Genomic DNA, 21,214 nt, shown 5'->3' with positions numbered 1-21,214 from the left:
GCACATCTTGTGACAGAAGCTGCTCAAAGCTTCCTCATTCTCCAGCAAAGGTTCTTGGAAAGAGCAAACAGGACTGTGGAGAAGATTCTGGGAAAACTGAAACAGCTTTTAAGAAATGAAATTAAAATGGAACAAAACAATCTAAGATGTTTTTCTGTTTCCTTTTATGCTCCCCTTTTCCATCTTGCACTACTTCCCCATCCCATTAATCCAAATGGGTCTCGCTTCTAAGATCCATGACTCTAGACACTCTAAAATACCATGAGCTACACACGGTTTGCCTTACCCTGTGATTTTTTTTTTTTTTTTTTTTTTGAAATCAGTGCTGGAGACTAAGTGCAGTGCTTGGGTCAGGTACAAATTCAGCACTCAGGGAATGTGCTCCGATAGCTTTTGACCCTCAGCAGGGACAATGCACAGCAGTGACCGAGGGGATTCCTGTGCCCCTGGGCAGGAGTCCAGACTCTGGGTCTGGGCTGAACACGGCAAAGTTCCCGTGTTGGGACAGGCTCAGGGGCTGCCCCGGGGAGCGCTGGGCTGGGCGCGGGGGCGAGCGGGCAGCAGACACACGGACACGGGGACACACGGACACGGGGACACACAGACACGGGGACACACAGACACGGGGACACACGGACACGGAGCTTCAGCTGCAGCAGCAGCAGCGGCAGAGAAAGCAGCGAAAGCAGCGAATTTCCCTGTCCCTCTCCCGCTGTCCCCTCCTCTCCCGCTCTCCCTCTCCCGCTGTCCCCTCCTCTCCCGCTCTCCCTTTCCCGCTGTCCCCTCCTCTCCTGCTCTCCCTCTCCCCCCTGCCCGGCCGGGCCATGCCCCCGGCCCGCCCCCGGCCCCGGGCGGGGCTGCCCCGTCCCCGCCCCGCCCGTCCCGCCGCGGTCTCGCCTCCGCCCAGCTCTGGCCGTGCTGGCGGTGCCGCTGCCGGGCGGGCATCAGTGCCCGGGGCTGGGGCGGCATCGCCGCCCTTTGGCTCTGCCTGGCCCGAGCCCGGCCCCGGCCCCACCGTGGGCTCCAGTCCCGGCCCGGCCCCGGCTCCTCCCGGGCCCCGCGGAGGACACAGCGGCGCGGCCGCTGCCGCCTCCGCTGCGGCTGCCCCGGCCCGAGCTCCGCCGCTCGGCAGCGCGGCCGCCGGCCCCGAGCCGCCACTGTCCCGGGGCCGGGAGAGAACGCCTGGGGATGGCCGGCCCGGGGCGCTCGGGGGGCGCTCGGGGCTCCTGTCCGAGGAGGAGGCGCGGGGGCTGCTCCGCAGGTGCTGGAGGCCGTGCGGCGCTGCACCAGCTGCGGGGTCCTGCACAGGGACATCAAACCAGGGAACATCCTGCTCGACCTGGCCTCCGGGCAGCTGAAACTGATCGGCTTTGGCTGTGGCGCCTTCCTCCGAGACACAGCCTACACCCAGTTTGCAGGTGAGCCCTGCCAGGGGATGCTCCTGGGCATCTCATGGCCCAGCCGAGGTGCAGCACCGGGGCTTCCCCTATTGCAGCCGGGATGGGATTAATGCTGGAGCCAGGTTGATTTGGGTGGGGTGTGAGGGGGTCCAGCTCCCAGCCCTGCTGACAGCCTTCAGCACCCACTGTGCCCTGGGCTGGGGCTGGAGCTGGGGCAGCCAGCCCGACAAAAACCCCCATGGGGGTAGCAGAGAGGGGGGTCTGACCCCATGCCAGTTTGGTGTGCAGGTGAGGAAGGGCTTGGATTACTCTGCTCCCCTTGTTTGCCTTGGCTTATTAACATTTATGGAGCCATGCTGGCAGGGAGGAGAGTGGGTTTCTCCACCACTGGGTGAGTTTTTCTTTTATGTGTCATGGTTGTGCCTTCCCAGGGTTTCTGCTGCCCTCTTCCAGCACCAGTGGCTTCTGTTCCACCCCCAAGTCTGTACACAAGTCCCAGGTGCTGGCGAGAGGGCAGCGATCACCCCGTGTGCCACTGGGGCAGCCCCTGCATGCCCAGGGGTGCTGGGGCCAGGCTCTGGGAGCAGCAGCATCCCCCTGATGAACCCCACCTGTATTCCATAGGAACATGGTCATACAGCCCCTGGAATGGACCCACTTGGGTTGGTACTATGGCAAGCCAGCTACCATCTGGTCCCTGGGCATCCTGCTGCACCAGATGGTCTGTGGGGAGCTCCCTTTCAGGAGGGGCCAGAACATCAGCTGGGACCATCAGCTCTCGCTGCCACAGCGGCTCTCTCAAGGTGGATCCTCATCTCTGGCCACAGGGGCAGTACCAGTGCCGGGAGAAGCAGCAGCAGCTCATGAGCATCCCACTCTGGCAGCTGCTGAGGAGTTGGCACATGTCCTGCTCTCCTGCTCTCCTCCAAAACAGGGAACTGATGGAAAGTTTAGGCCCAGCTCTGAGCACATCCAGCATGGCCTGGGCTCAGGAATAGCGGGGCAAAGCCAACAGGAGCCTTCTCCAACTGACTGGTGGTTTCTGGTTTCTCTGCCCAGAGTGCCAAGATCTGATCAGGCAGCGTTTATCCATGCTGCACTTGGACAGGCCCGCCTTAGAAGAGCTGCTCTGTGATCCCTGGATGCAGAATATTCATCTGCCCTAGAAGAAGGGAGAGAGCCACAGGCACACGTGGATGCAGGGCCCTGGTAAGTTCCAGCTCCACACATGCCTTGGCAATGAGAAGCAAAGGAACCCAAACATTTGGTCCTGCCTGTGTCACTGCCCAGGGGTCATCAGATGGGAACACGCAGCCCTTGTGCTGGAGCTGAGCTGCTCTGCCCAGCACTGGTGGCCGCAATCCGAGCTGGTTTTGCTTGTCCTGGTTCCCTGACAGCTGGGGCCCTGGGCAGAGCCCTGACAGCCTGGTCTGGCCCCAGGGAAGGAGAAGGAGCCCCTGGAGAAGCTGCACCAGGTGGGGCTGCTGCTGCTGGGGACAGCGAGGACGACATCAAGGATGAACAACCTGTTGCTCCACCTGGTCTCTGGCAGGGTGAAGATGATGGGCTTTGATTCTGGCACCTTCTCCAAAGCCAGGCTCCAAAGGGAATTTGCAGATGGGTCCACACACAGGGGATGCTCCCAGATTTGGGAATTGCACAGCCTGGCCGGGAACCAAAGGTTCCCCTTTGCTGGGGCGGATGCAGCTGATCCTTCAGTCGGCTGCCAGGCTGCTTTTGGCAGGGCTGGGGGCATGGGCTGGGGTGGGTACGAAATGGGAGTGGGTTCCTGGCCCTGCCAAGAGCCCCCAGCACCCACCGTGCCCCGGGCTGGGGCTGGGCTGGGGCAGCCAGCCCGACACAAACAAACCCCCATGGTGGGAGCAGAGGTGGGACTGCAGAGCCTGTGCAGGGGCTGCTTTGCTTTGCAGGCAGAGAAGGGCTTGGGCTGCTCCACTGCCCTTGTTTGCCTTGGGATCACCATGGGGGCAGTGCAGGGGAAGGGAGAAAGCCTGGGATTCCCTCACCTGTGACTTTTTTTTTTTACTTTTTTTCTTGTTTCCCCTTTTTGTCTGTAATCTATTTTCAATAATTTGTTGTTTGTTTTTCTAGAGGAAGCATTCCAGGTGGGGTCCAGTCTGGATCAGGAAGTGCTTGGGAGCAGCTGTGGCGTAGATGGGCCGTGCCCTTGGAGAAGGCTGAGGGCATCGTTTGGAACCAGCTTTTCTTCCAGCAGTGGATGGCATGAGGTGGGTCCTGTCTGCTGGGGATGGTGGGATCAGAGATTTGGGGAGATGGCAGCGAGCACAGGAGCGTCCTGCTCTGGGCAGCTGCTGAGGGCTGGAGGTGCCGTGGCTGGCTGCAGGCTGGGCACATGTCCTGCCCTCCTGCTCTGCTCCCAAAGGCAGCAGTGATGGGCAGCTCTGGGCACAGCTCTGGGCACGGCCAGCATGGCCTGGGCACCACAGGCGGCTGGGACAAGGGGACAGCAGCCTTCAGCTGACGGGGCTTTCTGGTTTCTCTCCTTGCAGCCGGGCTCTGCGGGTGCTGAGGCTGCTCTGGGCTCTGCCAGGGCTCTGCTGGGCTCTGCCCCGGGCACAGCTGGGCTGGCTGTGCCCTCACATTGCTCTGACAGCTTTGCATCAGACAAGCCTATTCCGAGCATAGTGCCTGAGCTTTCTGCTTTGGCAGGTGAGTGAGGCTCTCCTGCAGGCCAGGAGATTGCAGCTGGGAACACACATCCAATTGGCAAGGACCAAAACTCTCCACAGCCCCAGCTGAAAGCCTGGATCTCCCCAAGATGTTTTGTCTTTTCCACTCTTCATTCCTTTTTTGGCTGGAATTGTGCAATTGCACTTTCTTCCTTCCCTAGAAGTGCCACAAATAGACTGAACCTGCCAAGTGAGCCATGTTCCCGAGGCAGTGCAGTCTGGAACTGATGGATGGAGAAGTGCCCTTCTGCACTTCCAAACCAGGCCAAAAAGCTGTAAGAGGGATTTTCTGTCTTTAAGAAACCCTTGACAGTTTCAACAGGAATGTGCAGCTCATCCACAGGGTGAGAAGGAAAGGTGTCTTCTGAAGGGTTTGGGATTTAGCAGAGTTTAGATTCCCAGTCCTGCTTGGAGCTGGAAGGGCACAAAGCAATTTCCTCCTGCTTCAACCACAATTTAAAATAACAATGTTGGAAACAAACCAAAAAATTGATTTTAAAAGGCTGCTGAGGTCAGCAAGATGGATCCATGCCATTAGCACATTCACAAGCAAATAACTGAGTTCTCTTTTTCAAAAGACCAGTTACCTCTAAATCCAAAGCTAGAGAAGTTTTTCACTACACACTTGGGTTTTGTTTTTATCTCTCACATTTTATATAGTTTTTTATTACTTTTTCCTTTTTCCTTTAAATAGAAACATGCTCTACAAAAGGAGTGTCCTTTGCTCCTGGTTCCCGTGGGGAGCAGCTCCCTCCCCGCTGGCTGAGCTGCTCAGGCAGAGCCCGGCAGCTCCTGGCCCTGCAGGGCTGAGGCTTTTCCCCGTTGCTGGGCACAGACTGATGGAGCAGCACGGCTGAACACGGGGCACACAGAGGGACCAGCAGCAGCTGCCTTTGGCCACCTGAGGCTCCAAGGCCCAAACTCTGAGCAGGCAGGGCTGGAAGAGACTCGCAGGCTCCCTGCTGGCTCTGCTACCCCACTTGTGCCCACCTGGGAGCCCCCAGTGCCAGCAGGGACTTGAGATGGCAGCCCTGGGCTCCTGGAGGTGGTGCAAGGAACGGAGCTGGGGACTCCCTGTCCATGGAGAGCTTCCAGATGGAAACGGCTGCTGTGCCCAGACAGATCCAAGGGCAGAGAAAGGAGGGTCTGGACCACGGGATGTGTGCCAGTCCCACAGTCCTGGGCAGCAGCCACCGAGCCCTGGGGGAGCAGAGGGCACAGCAAGAGGGACAAAACCAGGCAAGGTCAGAGACTGGAGAGAGCCAGACCCGGGAGCAGGAGCAGCTGCTCCATTGCACCCTTGGAGAAAGCTCTTGGCTGGTTCAAAGGGCTGAAAGGCATCAAGGGCAGAGAGGAGGCCACACCAAGCAATGCTCCTGTTTTCACGGCCTCCCCTCTCCGTGTTCCAGAAGGAATTGGATGAATTGTGTTCTTCCCTCTGAGTCCTCTCGTTCAGCACGAGCAGCTGAGCACCAGGAGCTGAAGGAGCTGAAGCCTCAGGCCTCAAGAGCTGAGCAAGAGGAGACATTCTGAGCAAATGAATGCTGCTAACATGGACCTGGCTGAATGCAGCAGATGGAATCATGGAATCACAGAATCCTTTCTGTGGGGAAAGACCTCTGAGCTCATCCAGTCCAGCTGTTCAGTGTCGAGCCCAGCACTAAGCCACGTCCCTGAAGTGCCAAGGCCTGGACAACAGCCCTGAGTGAGGCCTGAAGAGCAGGCCCTGAGCCAAAGGTGGCCTCGGGATGAACCTTCCAACCAAAGGTTATCTTTGTATCTGCTCATTAATGAAGTATGCATGGTCATTAGCACTGTGGTAGATGTATCCACTCATTAGTGAAACATGTTGTCCCAGATTGAAAGGCAAGATGTATTCCATTTGCCATCTCTATGGCAGTTGTGCAGAGGGCAGATTTCCTTTTCTCTTTCACAACCTATTCTCCTTCTGGGGAGACATCTGCTAATAATGAGCTATTGAATGTCACTGCATGACTGATAAGAACTATAACATCCCGCTGGGAGATGCTCCGCCCAGAGGGAGGAGCCAAGCATTTCTACCTGGATATAATCTTGAGATTCTGGAACACCAGCATGGCTTTTTCTGCACTGGATTTCCCAGAGGAACAGCTGCCTCTTCCACTGCCTCTTCAGAGGAAGACTACACCATTTTCTACAGGATCACTGCTCCAACAGAACCACACCTGCCACTCCAGGGGGACTGTAACCACCATTCCAATTAGACTGCTATCAACACCCTGACCAAAAGGGTGTCAGGTTGTATTCTGACTGTCAGTGTTGTTTTGCATTACTGCATTGTTTATTATATCTTTTTCTTTTCTTCCCTAATAAAGAGCTGTAATTCCTGCTCCCGTATCTTTGCCGAAAAAGCCCCCATAATTTCAAATTTATAACAATTTGGAGGGAGGAGGTTTACAGTTTCCATTTCAGGGGAGGCTCCTGCCTTCCTTAGCAGACACCTGTCTTTCCAAACCAAGACAATTGCCATGGAAACCTCTGGCATCCCATTCCCAGGGTCATGGGATCCCAGAACCACAGAATTGGCTGAGCTGGGAGGGACCCATCAGGATCCTCGAGTCCAACTGCTGGCCCTGCACAGGACACCCCAACACTGCCAGCCTGGGCCTGGCAGCGCTGTCCAAACGCTGCTGGAGCTCAGAGAGCCCTGGAGCTGTGACCCTTCCCTGGGGAGCCTGGGCAGTGCCCCAGCAGCCTCTGGGCAAAAACCTTTCCCTGAGATCCAACCTCAGCCTGCCCCAACTCAGCTGCAGCTGCTCCCTCCACTCCTGTCCCTGGGCACCAGAGTGAAGAGGTTCCCCCAGCCCCAGCCAGGGACCCGCTCCCAAGGCTGCTGCCATGGCCACCAGGGCTGGCACCAGCTGGGATGCTCGGTTTCCACAGGCCGGGATTCAGGAATGGGATTTCCCAATTTCCTGCTCCTGCTAAAACCCCGCTGGTGCTCATTGCCCTCCCACCTTCCACTGAAGGAAAAAAATGGAAAGATCCCAGGCTGGGATAAGAACAATTTACTGGGAACAGCAACAAGATAAGGAACAAACAGGAATAGAAAAAATATTGACAACAGAAGGGATAAAAAAACTATTTACAAGGGAAACTACCTCACCATCAATTGTATCTTCCTGGCCACGTCTCCTGCCTGGAAAGGACACCCTTCTCAGGGAGAGAGAGAGAGAGAGTCCCTTTCCTGCCCATGGCAATGACCTGAGGTGGGAGTGAATGTAGTGACAGGGCCATGGCCACACCCTCATGTTCTTCAATCCCACATCAGGTCATTGGCAGGGGCAGGAGAAGGTACAGGTGTCTTCCCAGCATGGATCACAGGTAACAGGGATCACCAGGGCTCTTCCCAATGTGGGTTCTTCAATGGGGGATGAAGCTGGAGCGGTGCATGAAGCTCCTCCTGCAGTTGGGGCACTCACAGGGCTTCCATCACCGGTGGCTCTGTTAGTGTCGGGTCAAGTGAGAGCTCCGGGTGAAGCTCTTCCCACACTGGGGACACTCGTAGGGCCTCTCCCCAGTGTGGATGCGCCGGTGGGTGACAAGAGTGGAGTTGCGCTTGAAGCCCTTCCCGCAGTCAGGGCAGCGGAAGGCCCTCTCATCCGTGTGAATCCGCTGATGCACAAGGAGAGCAGAGCTGCTGTGAAACCTCCTCTGACACTCAGGACACTCATAGGGCCTCTCCCCAGTGTGGATGCATAGGTGGGCTACAAGGGCAGAGCTGCAGCTGAAGCCCTTCCCACACTCCCCACACTCGTAGGGCCATTCCCCAGTGTGGATCATCTGATGTCGTTTCAGACTGTTGCTATGCCTGAAGCTCTTCCCACACACCAAGCACTTGTGGGGCTTCTCCCCATCGTGAAGCTTCTCAGATACCACCAGCTCTGAGCTCTGGCTGAAGCTCTGCCCACCTTCCTGACCCAGAGTGGGCCTTTCCTCCCTGTTGGATTCCTGTGCTGTGGAGTTGCTCAAAATGGCCTCTTCCATGAGGTTGTGCTGCAGAGATTTGTCCTTCCTGGTCTCCATCATCAGCTCCTGCTCTGGGGTAGGAAGGACAAGGAGAGGATGGGATTTGCCTCCGTGCCACAGGGAAGGGTAAGGAGATCCCCCCAGTGCATCCCTGTCAGCAGAGCGTCGGCGGCGGGGCTGTCCTGCAGCCGGGGGCTGTGCTGGGCTGGGAGATGGAGCAGGAGAGAGGGGGAAAGGGGCACTGACTTCCTCCTCACCTGCCTCGGTGTCCCAGGGCTCCTTCCTCTTCCTCGCAACCTTCTCCTCCATCTGGCGAATATTTGGGTACGGGAAATCCTGTTTTGGGAGGAAAACAAGGGATGAGCACAGTGAGTTTTGTACCGGTTTGAAGGCCAACCAGGGGGAGAGTCTAAGCCAGAATGACAATTGAATAAGAAAAGTAGGATCAAGGCAATGATACAGAAACACTGGTTTAAACTCTCAGAGTCAGGATATAACCTGACACCCTGTTGCTCAGGGTGGTGGTAGCAGTCTGATGAAATGGTGGCTGCAGTCCGGCTGGAGTGATGAACGTGATTCTGTCAAAGCGGTGATCCTGTAGAAGGGTCTGGTCTTCCTCTGAAGGTCCAGTGGTGGTTATGGAGCTCTTGTCCTCTGGGAATCCAGTAGGCAAGGTGGTCGTGGTGTTGCAAGGGTGAGATTATATCCAGGTAGGAATGCTTGGCTCCTCCCCCTGGGCGGAGCATCCCACAATGGGATGATGTAATTTTATCAGCCCTGCAGTGACACTCAATGGCCCATTAACAGAAGATGGCCCCTGGAGGGCGTTATCAGGGCTGAGCCATGGAAGAGATAAAGAACACTGCCCACCTGTTGATAACAGTTTATGGAGATGGTGACTGAAAACACTTTTGGTTACATCTGACATTGTAACCTGAAACAGTGAAGCAATCCCTGCTTGGGGTGGGGGGTGAACACCACCCCCCTTACCCAAACTGGCTCAGGTGTAAAACCCCCACCCAGGGAAGGACACGCACACAGGGGACAATGTCACACTTGCCCTGTCCCAGGGGAGATCTCTGTCCCTGTCACTCCCTTGCTCTCCCCCCTTTTCTCTTCCTTTCCATCTCTCTCTCTACCTCACATTTACTGTTCAGGAAAATCTACTTCAGATTTGATCTCCTTAGCACCTTAACTGTGGCACAGGCATCGCTTTAACAACTTTATTAACCAGCTTTCAACATTATTTTGTACAGTGAGTTCAGGGCACTGTTGTCTGACCCCAAGTGCCTTTGACAACAGCATGGGTCCCTCCTATGAGGAGGTTCTGCCCCCTTCTGGAGGAACTCTTGGAAACTTGGATGCAGCTTCCTCTGAGTGACTTTTGGGAGAACTTATGAGGAAAATGGCTGTTGTGGGTGGCCAGTGTAAAGAAAATATTTTCTTGTCATTCTTTGAAAAGTTTGTTAAAATCTCTGGAAGAAAGGGACCAAATGATACCAGTGAGACTGGCAAGGCTCATTCACCCCAAGGTGAGGAACACAAGGCCGGTAAAAGTCCTACAAGAAGCCCAGCTCAAGTACCTAAATTCCCAAATAACTCCTGAATTCACAGGCTTGGGGGGAGAATCATTATTTTCTTGTTCCCTGTTACCTTTGTGACAGCTACACAGAGCTTTCCCTTCCTTTTAATAATCTGTATTGGGCCAAATTTCCACATTTCTTTTTTTAGAACCTGCCAGCATCTGAGCTGGAGCTGTGCTGGAACTGATGAAATTTGGAATTGCCACAGAATTGCTGCTGTTGGTGGGTTATTAATGTTTGGGATTTGTTTGCGTTTCCATCACAAGTGACTTGTGGGAAGAGCAAATATTCCTCAAGGCATTTTATGGAGGGTTCAGTTTAATTTCTGGCGAGTTTGTTTTGTCCGGTGCCCAGGGGATGCTCAAGGGGTCTCTGGTTTTGGTTTGGCCCTAATTTTCTTCTGATTTGTCTTTATCACTTAAAAACACCTGAAAAATTACTAAAAAGAGTATTGATCAGAGATGTCAAAAGTCCCACCATTTAACAGGTGTTTGAGGTGGAATTTATGGTTTGGGAACATATTCTGGAGGATTTGTGGGTTCTGATAGATATCTGGTAGTATTCTCCATATCTTTGCACTCCAAAAGCCAAGGTGGATTTGTCTGTCACCTCAAAACGACTCAATCCCACCTCAAAATGGCTGGTTCCCATCTCAGTCCCATGCCAAAATTCCTCGATTCCTCAGCCTCCAGGGTTAGATGGGGTTGGAAGGAGATTGGGAGAAGTAAGATCCAAATTTGAGGTTGTGGGGTCAGGATTGTATGGGGCTGGGTGGGTGTGATTTATTTTGATAATAAATAAAACTATCAGAATTATTGATTTCTGTCCCATTCATTTTTTGACAGTTCTTGTTTGCTTTTCAGAGTGCCGCCTTCTCAGCTGATTTTGTTTGTGACCTCCTGTCCCAGACTGAAAAGCAAGATGTGTTCTATTTGACATCTGTTTGGCAGTCATCCTGTGTTAAGTAGGCAGTTTTTCCTTATCTCTTCCACAATCAATCCTCCCTCAGGGCAGACATCTGCTGATAATGAACCATTGAATGTCACTGCATGACTGATAAGAACTGTAACATCCCATTGTGAGATGCTCCGCCCAGAAAGAGGAGCCAAGCATTCCTACCTGCATCTAATCTTGAGATTCTGGCCCACCAACACAGCTTTTTCTGGGCTGGATTTCTCAGAGGAACAGATGCCTCTTCCTCTTCAGAAGAAGACACCCTTTTCTACAGGATCACTTCTCCAACAGAACCACACCTGACACTCCAGGAGGACTGCAGCCACCATTCCAATTGGACTGCAGCCAACACCCTGTCCAACAGCGTGTCAGGTTGTATTCTGGCTCTCTCAGTGTTGTTTTGGTTCACTGCATTGTTCATATTTTCATTTTCTTCCCTAATAAAAAGCTGTTATTCCTGCTCCCATATTTTTACCTGAGAGCCCCCCTTTATTTCAAATTTATAACAATTCAGAAAGAAAGAATCTACATTTTTCCATTTCAGGGGAGGCCCCTGCCTCCCTTAGCAGACACCTGTCATTCCAAACCAAAACACCTCCTTTCTCTCCTGCTTTCCTTTGCCTGCTCTGTTTCTCTCTCTGTATCTCCCTTGACCCAGGGCAGCTCCCACCAAAGACCCTGCCCTGATTTAATTCCCAATCCATGAGCTACAACAACCTTGGGTGAAGTTAGGAAGGCTGGCAGTGAAATGTCCCTGTAGGATCTTGCTCCATTTGGCTTTTGGCTCTTCCATAAGAGCTTTGCCTTCAAGGGCAGGGACATCTTTTCCTGGCTGGGAACTGGAATTCCAGCCCCTGGGAGTGTGTGCCATGGATCCCAGAGGGGCATTCCCGAGGCTCCCAGGGTGCTGCTCCTGCCGTGCCTCCCAAGGAGCTGTGCAGGGCAGGGGACAAGGTGCAGCAGCTGTGTTGGTGCTGCAGTGTTACCACAGCCACTGGTTCCAGGAGTTTCCGTACTTCCAACAGCCGTTCCTGGGATCCATGATGCCCTGCTGTGTCCCCATGGATATTTGGTGGCTTGAAGTTCTTAAGTGTCACAATGGCCACCTCGCTCCATGAGCTTCCACAGTGTCCAAATGGCCTCCTTGGATGGGCAGTGTCACCATGGACCATTGGCTCCATGCAGCCCCGCTGGGTCACCATGGACTCCTTGGTTCCATGAGGTTCTGGGGGTGTCTCCATGGTCTCCTTGGATCCCAATGTCACACTGGACCACTGGATCCACGTGGCCCTGCTGTGTCACCATGGCCCCTTGGTTCCATGGACCCCAGGGTCACAATTGTCTCCTTGCTTCCACGTCACCTCCTCAGTGCCAAAATGGCCCCTTTGTTCCATGGGGAACACAAAAGATTTATAGAAACATTGAGCAAATCCTGCTTAACACACCTGGGAACACCTGTTTGCATTCCAGAGGGAGGTTAAAGGTGAGGATGGCACCAGCAGCTTCAATCTGCAACAGAGATCCAGGGAAAGGAGTGGGACAGAGAATTCAACTGGGAGACTCAGAGAATTCTGCTTCCAGAGATCATTTCTGGTCACACTGTTCCTTGTAGAAAGGTGACACCATTCCAGGCAGCCTGTACTGAGCAGGTGGCTCCTGAGTGGGGTTTGTTGTTTAGGAAACCTGCTCAGGCTTTTCCATTCTCTCCTTCCCAAGAGAAAAACTTCTCCTGGGCCTGTGTGCAGGCAGAGCCCTGAGGAGAGCAGGTGGGACACGGTGCAATGGGCTGGGACATGGAGCTGCAGAGCTCAGGGACAAGGTTCTGCTGCAGGGCACAGGGATGTCAGTGCTGGGTGGGTGATTTCAGACATGGTGAGGCTGGGGGTGAGGAGCAGCTTGTCCAAACAGGGTCAGTTCTCTGGGGGTTCATTCTTGTACATGCCCAGACCTCCTAAGGAGACCTTCAGTATCTAGATCACCTGGGGAATGCTTCTATCAGCTCTTCTCTGAACTGGAAAATAAAAAAATATACATTTGATTGAAGAAAAAATGTCATGAGGTGCACTTGGAAATCTTCCTCCTTACAAGAACTCCAAACTGGCTCCAATCAGGTGCACAAGCCCTGGAGACTTGCAGACGATTGAATGAAGACAAAGCGCCCCTAAGGGCTTCCTTTTCTTTAATGATCCCCATGGTGGATTTGGGGTGAAGTCCAGAACCGTCAGGCACTGAGACAAGGCTGAAGAAGCTGCTCAAGAAGTCAGGAGCAAAACTCCAAGTCCCTTGGGCCCCACTGAGGGCAGGGACAGCCAAAGGCTCCCCAGGGACTGGTGAGAGCAGATCCTTGAGGCCAGGATTGCAGGGAGCCCAAGGCTCAGAGCAGGGAACTGCAATGCTGAGCAAGGCCTGGGCTGGCTGGGGGAAGCAGAAAGGCCAAGCCCTGAGCCCAGCCTGGCACAGCAGGGCCTGTCCCTCACGGGTGGCTCGGGGCTGTTTGTGGGGCAGGGGGATGTGAGGGGCAGCAAGGACAAATGTCACAAACCTGTGTGACCCTGCAGATCCTCATGGAACCGTGGGGCCATTGTGACACTGTGCTGCCTCATGGAATCAAGGAGACCATTGTGAACTCAGAGACCCCAAGGAACCAAGGGTCCATGGTGACCTTGTGCAGCCGCAGTGTCACAGAGGAGCCGCTGTGACACAGCGAGGGCACACGGAGCCCAGGGGCCATTGTGACACATCAGGGTTTTGTAGAACCACAAAGCCATTGTGACATTTCAAGGCTTCATGGAAGCACAGGGCCATTGTGACACTGCAGAAGCAAAGGGAACATTGTGACACTCCAGGGCCTCATGGAACCAAGGAGATCCTTGTGACACTGTGGGGTCCATGGAACCAAGGGAACATGGAACAGGTCTGGCTGGTTGGGCTTCTTGGGGACCACCTGACAGGTCTGGCTGACCTTGGCATGTCAAGGGATACTTCTCATCTGCCCCTGAAGCACTGGGGCTCTGGGCTTTCCTTCCCATGGGAGAGAACTGTCCTTCTCCTCCAGGAGCCTATGGCCAAAACTGGGATTTCTTCTCCAAATTTCCTTATATAAAAGGATTGTTTCCAGATGAAATCTGCCAGGAGAGACAGGTTTGACTTCCTTGACCACCCACGGGTCACCTCTCATCTGCCTTTGAAACACTGGGACCGTGTGCTTTTCTTTCTTATGGGAAAAAACATCCATCTCCACCAGGCACCCATGGCCAAAACTGAGGATCTGCCTCCAGAATTCCCTATATCCAAGGATAGCTCCCAGACAGAAGCTGCCAGGACTGACAAGTCTGGCTGGCCTTGGCTTCCTGAGGGCTGGCATTCATGTGCCTCTGAAACACCGGGGCTCTGTTCTTTTCTTCCTAATGTAAATAATTCTTCCTCTCCAGGAACCCACAGCCAAAACTGAGATTCCACCTCAAAATGCCCTGTGTCCAAGGACTGCCCTTAGATGAAAAGTATCAGGAGAGACAGGTCTGGCTGGCTCGGCCTAAGGGTGGCCACCTCTCATCTTCTTCCAGAACACTTGGATTTTGTGTTTTTCATTTCTATAGGGAAAAACCATCCATCCTGACCAGGCACCCGTGACCAAAACTGGGATTCCACCTCCAAAACTCTGTACATCCAAGGATTGCTCCCAAGTGAAAGCTGCCAGGACAGACAGGTCTGGCTGCCCTTGGCCTCTTGGGAGCTGCCTCTCACCTGCCTCGAAACACTGGGGCTCTGTGCCTTCCTTCGAATGGAAGCGAACCTTCTTTCTTCTCAAGGGGTCCATGGTCAAAATTGAAATTCCTCCTCCCAAATTCCATATGATAAAAGCTGCCAGGACAAACAGGTCTGGTTGGTTCAGCCTCTCAGGAGCCACCTGTCTCCTCTTCTGTTTTGAAACACAAGGTCTGTGCTTTCCGTCCTATGGAAAAGAACCTTCTTATCTACACAGAAATGGCTGAAATTGGAGTTCCACCTCTAAAATTCCCTATATCCAAGGGTTGCTCCCAGCCAAAATCTGCCAGTACCATCAAGCCTGGCTGGCCTTGGCCTCTGGTGGCTGCCCCTGCCACACTGGGGCTCGGTTCTTTCCTTCCCATGGAGATCACTGTGACACTGTGGGCACCTCATGGAACCAAGGGGATCATTGTGGCACCACTGGAGCCCATGGAACCAAGGGGCCATGGTGACACCGCGGGGCTTCATGGACCCAGAGACCACGATGGCTCTGTGGGGCCTGATGGAACCATGGAGACCATTCTGACCCTTCAGGGCCTGGTGTCACCAAGGGGGCATTGTGACACCTCAGGGTCTCCTGGAAGCAAGGGACCATTGGGACACTGTGGGGCCCCATGGAAGTGAGGGAACATGGAACAGGTCTGGCTGGCTTGGCCTGCCAGGGGCCACCTGACAGGTCTGGCTGATGTTGGAATTCCAAGGGCTGCTCTCATCAGCTACTGGAGCACTGGGGCTCTGTGCTTTCCTTGCTATGGAAAAGAACTCTCATTCTTCTCCAGGCACACATGGCCAGAATTCTGATTTCACCTCCAAATTTCCTTTTATCCAGGGATTGCTCCCATAGGAATATTGCCATGAGAAGTCTGGCTGGCAATGGTTTCATGAGGGTGACCTCTCATCTGTCCCCAAAACCCTGGGGAAGGCTCCGTGCTTTCCTTCCTATGGGAAAGAACTTTCCAACTTCTCCTAGTGCCCATGGCTGAGACTGGGATTCTACCTCCAAAATTCCCTATATCCAAAGGCTGGTCCCAGAAAAATCTGCCATTACTGACAATTCTGGCTGGCCTTGGCCCAGTGAGGCTCTCAGCTCCCTTCAGAACACTGGGGCTCTGGGCTTTCCTTCCTATGGAAAAGAACTGTCCTTCTTGTCCAGGTGCCTATGGCCAGAATTGGGGTTCCACCTCCAACATTGCCTGTTGTGACAGACTGGAGGAGATTGTTGGCTGGAAACATTTTGTGTGTTGGGAAGGAAGGGGCAGGTCCAGCCTTGCCCTGCCCTGGAACCCCAGCCCTGCCCTGCCCTGGAACCCCAATCCCGCCAGAGCCTCTATCCCAGCCCAGCAGTGTCTGCCAGGCCCTGGCACAGCACAGGCAATGCTCCACAGCCACCTCTGGAGCCCCAGCCCAGCTCCTGAGTGACCAAAAGGCCCCAAGTTCGACCTGGGGGAAGGGCCCAGGAAGATCAAGGGGTATTTAAGGCTGACCACAAGGCAGGCACACATCTTGGCTCTACCTCCTCTTGGAATTTCTATCTGAACCCCACTGGAATCCAGGAGTTAGTAGCTCTGTGTGTGCTTCCCTAAGTCTTATTTTTCCTTTCCTTCTGTGTCTACTTCTTCTATTTCTGTCCTCTTGCAAATTTTGATTAACTTAAAATTGAACAGGTGTAGTGTTTGTGAAGTTCAGTGGGCCAAGGTAATGCTTTGAGAAGTGTTTTCTGTAGATTGAATATCAAATTAAATCTTTTGCCAAAGTTTCTCTGATTTCCTAAAGTTCCCAGCAAAAGCTGTTGTGTTGTTTTGAGTTCCTGAGAATCTCTTGTTGGTATTTCTCCAGGGAGTCCAACTCAGAGGACACAAATAACTGTAATTCCTTTTAAATGTCTCCTTAAGAGAGTTGTTTGGGGGATGGGGGTCAGGGCTTGTGTGTCCTGCTTGGCACAGCCCAGGCAGGGCTTTCACAGCCCCATCCCACACTCCATTTCCCAGCTGGAGCCGCTGGTGCCTCTGAGTTCTGCTGCCCCAGCCCCAGGGACGCTCTCCTTGTCTGCCCATTCCCCCAGGGTCTCTGGGCAGGGATGGCCTCAGTGGGGGCTGCTGACATCCTCAGCAACTTGGAGGCTGCTGCTGAATTTTACTGCTCCAGAGGCTTCTTCAGCCTTCAGCTCTTCAGTTCAGGAATTCAGTGCCCCAGGGCTCATTAACATTCAGAACACCTTAACAAACCAAGCCTCTGGAAATAATTTGATCTAAATTTTCAAATCTTTTGTGGTTAAGTAGAATTCAGAAGTGTATTTGAAGTATATTATATGTAGCAAGACAGTGAAAAAAGATTTCCTAGGTCCTATTTACGTTTTTTTCCCCCTGTTAATTCACTGATATGTGCAATCTCCAATTGGCACTGAATCCAAGCACCTCCTCATGCAGTTTGAATAGATATGAAAATCAGATGTGGGGGTCAAAGGCTGCCTGGGGCACAGGGACCATGAAATTATCAAGTTTTCAATGATCTGTGAAAGAAGGAGGAGCAGCATCGAAACTTCCACACTGGAATTGGGAAGGGCAGCCTGTGGCTTATTTAGGATGCAGAATTGGGGAGTTCTGAAATAGGCATTGATTTTTCTAAGGGAAACAGCCCTTAAAAACAAAGGGGTGCAGGAAGGATGGGCACATTTCAGGAAAGTAATGTTAAAGGGGAAGGAACAGCCTGTCCCAGTGTGGCAAAAGATGAGCTGGTGAGGAACATGTCTGCCTTGATTGCCCATGGAACTTTTGTAGGAACTCAGGAAAGAAGAGGGTGCATTAACTTTGGACAGAAGGTCAGTCAACTTAACAAGTGTTTAAGGATGTTGTTAGGTCATGCAGAAGAAAAAGGAAAGAGGTGAAATCTCAGAGATTAACCTGGATACTTGTGTAAATAAGAGTAGAAAATATTTCTATAAATAAATTAATAGCAAAATGTGGTATAAGGAGAACCTCTACTCTTTATTGGATCCAGTGGAAAATATAGTAACTAAACATAAAGAAAAGGTCAAACTACTTAACACCTTGTTTGTATCAATTTTCAATATTAGGACAGGTTGCCCTGAGGACAAGAGTTCTCCTGAGCTGGTAGATGGGCACAGGGAGCAGAACAGGCCCCTGTAATCCAGGAGGAAGCAGCTGGTGACCTGCTGAGCCACTCAGATGCTCACAGGTGGATGGGATGGGATGGGATCCATCCTAGGGGCATGAGGGAGCTGGTGGATTAGCTCCCCAAGCTGCTCCCCATCATTTACCATCAGTCCTGGCTCACCAGGGAGGTCCCAGAGCACTGGAGGTGCCAGTGTGAGCCCATCCCCAAGAAGGGCTGGAAGGAGGATCTGGGGAACTCCAGGCCTGTCAGCCTGACCTCGGTGCCCAGCAAGGTTATGGAACAGATCACCTTGAGTGCCACCACAGGGCACCCACAGGATGGCCGAGGGGTCAGAGCCAGCCAGCGTGGATTTAAGAGGGGCAGGTCCTGCCTGAGCACCCTGATCTCCTTTTGTAACCAGGTGACCCACCTGTGGATGTGGGAAAGGCTGTGGATGTGTCCATCTGGACTTCAGCAAAGCCTTGGACACTGCCTCTGACAGCATTCCCTGGAAAAGCTGCAGCCCATGGCTTGGGCAGGTTCCCTCCTGGCTGGGAGATGGAAGAGCTGGCTGGAGGCTGGGCCCAGAGAGGGGTGGGGATGGTGCTGCACCCAGCTGGTGTCCAGTCCCTGGTGCTGTCCCCAGGGATCAGTGTTGGGCCCAGTCCTGTTTAACATCTTCACTGATGATCTGGGGGAGGGGATCGAGCCCACCATCACCAAATCACCAAATTTGCAGGTGACACCAAGCTGGGTGTGAGTGTGGATCTGCTGGAGGGCAGGACAAGAAGACACAGCCTTCAGCTGCACCAGGGGAGGTTTAGGCTGGACAAGAGGAAGAAGTTCTTCACAGAAAGGGTGAGTGGGCACTGGAATGGGCAGGCCAGGGGGGAGGTGGCAGAGTCACTGTCCCTCTCCAGTGGCACTCAGTGGCATGGTCTGGGTGACAAGGCGGTATTAGGGCATTGGTTGGACTTGGTGATCCCAAAGGTCTTTTCCAGCCTATTTGATTCTGTCATTCTGTGATGATTGGGACACTCTGGGGCCATTGTGACCCTGCAGGGCCTGGTGGAACTAAGAGGACCATGGTGACACCGTGCAGCCCCATAGAACCAGGGCCCCATTGTGGTGCTCTGGGGCCCAATGGAACCAGGGAGTCCCCGTGACACTGGGTCCTGGTGGAACCACAGAGGCCATGGTGACACTGCGGGGCCTCGTGTAACCAAGGGGCCACTGTGACACTCTGGGGCCTCAAGGAATCTGGAAGGCCCTTGTGACTCTGTGGGGCCTCGTGGAAACAAGGAGTCCATTGTGACACTGAGGGGACTTGTGGAACCACAGAGAGCATTGTGACAGTGTGGGGCCTCATGTGACCATGGGGCCTTTGTGACACCCTGGGGCCCCATGGAACCGAGGGGCCACTGTGAAACTGCAGCACTAACAAGAACATTGTGACACTGAGGGGCCCCATGGAACCAAGGAGTCCATTGTCAAATTTTGGGGCTCCATGGAACCAAGGAGACCAGTGTGACAGTGCAGGGCCTGGTGTAACCAAAGGGACATTGTGACACTGAGGGGAGCCATGGAAACAAGGACATCTTTGCAGATGACACCAAGCTGGATGTGAGTGTTGATCTGCTGGAGGGTAGGAGGGCTCTGCACAGGGCCCTGGACAGATTGGATCCAGGGCCCAAATCCAGCAACATGAGGTTTAACAAGTCCAAGTGCCGGGTCCTGCACTTTGGCCACAACAACCCCTGCAGCGCTACAGGCTGGGGACAGAGTGGCTGGACAGCAGCCAGGCAGAAAGGGACCTGCAGGGACTGATGGACAGCAGGCTGGACATGAGCCAGCCGTGTGCCCAGGTGGCCAAGAAGGCCAATGGCTCCTGGCCTGGATCAGGAATGGTGTGGCCAGCAGGGCCAGAGCTGCTGTGCCAGCCCTGATCTGCACCCTGCTCTGCACACAGACATTGCTGCTGCAGCTCCAGAGAAGGCAACAAAAGGGCATCTCTGCAGAAAAGTTTGCTGGGAGATCCTTTTAGTTTTTTTAAAGCCACTGAGAGTGGTTTGAGAGCACAGCTCCTCATTGACACAGTCTGTGGCCACAGGGAAGGTGGAGAGAAGCAAAATGAGAAATGGCACAATGATGTTTATTGTGGACAATATGAATTAAGAAAAACAAAGAAAAAGAACGTCCAAGATGAAACCAACAAGAAGTATCAAAGATGACTTTTATTGGAAGTGATGTGGCAAAATTTTTCAGCAGTTTAATGTTCCTAAAAGCATCCAGTCATCAGTGTCCACACTGCAGCCTTGAGCTCCTGGTTCCTCAGGCTGTAGATGAGGGGGTTCAGGGCTGGAGGCACCACTGAGTACAGAACTGACAGGGCCAGATCCAGGGATGGGGACAAGATAGAGGGGGGCTTCAAATAGGCAAACACAATACTGCTGACGAACAGAGAGACCACAGCCAGGTGAGGGAAGCAGGTGGAAAAGGCTTTGTGCTGTCCCTGCTCAGAGGGGATCCTCAGCACAGCCCTGAAAATCTGCACATACGAGAAAACAATGAACACAAAACAACAAAATGATAAAAATATAGAAAACACAAGAAACCCAAGTTCTCTGAGATAGGATTTGGAGCCAGGAGAGTTTGAGGATCTGTGGGATTTCACAGAAGAACTGGCCCAGGGCATTACCATGGCACAGGGGCAAAGAAAATGTATTGGCTGTGTGCAGCAGAGCATTAAGAAAGGCACTGGCCCAGGCAGCTGCTGCCATGTGGGCACAAGCTCTGCTGCCCAGGAGGGTCCCGTAGTGCAGGGGTTTGCAGATGGACACGTAGCGGTCGTAGCACATGACAGTCAGGAGGAAATACTCTGCTGAGATGAAAAAGACAAAAAAAAAAAAGCTGTGCAGCACATCCTGTGTAGGAGATGGTGCTGGTGTCCCAGAGGGAATTGTACATGGCTTTGGGGACAGCGGTGCAGATGGAGCCCAGGTCGCTGAGGGCCAGGTTGAGCAGGAAGAAGAACATGGGCGTGTGCAGGTGGTGGCCGCAGGCTACGGCGCTGATGATGAGGCCGTTGCCCAGGAGGGCAGCCAGGGAGATGCCCAGGAAGAGGCAGAAGTGCAGGAGCTGCAGCTGCCGCGTGTCTGCCAGTGCCAGCAGGAGGAAGTGGCTGATGGAGCTGCTGTTGGACATTTGCTGTGGCTGCACATGGTCATCTGTTCACAGAGAAAGGACAGTGAAGAGAGAGGAGATATGTGTAATGAAAATCAAAGACATTTCCCATAAACCCTCCTCTGTGACACATGTGGACATTGTCTTTAGTGTTTTGGATGTTTGGGGTCTTCTTTATAAGTTCCCCCTTATCTCTGATGGTGTTCCTGGATATCAGAAATGCTCAGCATTTCTGCTGCCCTGTGGTAGAACAGAGTGGGTTGTCTGATGCAAAATTATGAGCAGAGATTGGGGGAAGAAGGTCTGTTACCTCATTCTGTTTGGAGTTTCTCTGGGCTTTCACTTATCTCAAGTGGAGGATGTTCACACTCCCAAGTTCTCTGTTAAGCTCACCAGGTACTGCTGAGAGCAGATGGATCCACCACAGCTCAGCTCCACATTTGGAGCCAAGGACTCACATTGCTCATTTCACCAACCCAGCAGCATTTTCAGT

General features: G+C 53.3%; 1 protein-coding gene across 1 annotated transcript in view; it reads right to left on the bottom strand.

Annotated features, from left to right (window-relative positions):
* Positions 1-7,188: 7,188 nt before the first annotated feature.
* Positions 7,189-21,214, bottom strand: part of LOC140681477 (uncharacterized) — a 472,703-nt gene continuing 458,677 nt past the window's right edge. Inside the window, 2 exon segments of the mRNA XM_072921312.1 lie at positions 7,189-8,061; positions 16,629-16,639. Of these exon segments, the coding sequence (XP_072777413.1) occupies positions 7,598-8,061; positions 16,629-16,639 (475 nt within the window). The 3' untranslated portion in view covers positions 7,189-7,597.

This window comes from Taeniopygia guttata, chromosome 36 (genome assembly GCF_048771995.1).
Source record: "Taeniopygia guttata chromosome 36, bTaeGut7.mat, whole genome shotgun sequence".
Taxonomy (NCBI): domain Eukaryota; kingdom Metazoa; phylum Chordata; class Aves; order Passeriformes; family Estrildidae; genus Taeniopygia; species Taeniopygia guttata.
This window is presented reverse-complemented; position numbering and strand designations above follow the sequence as displayed.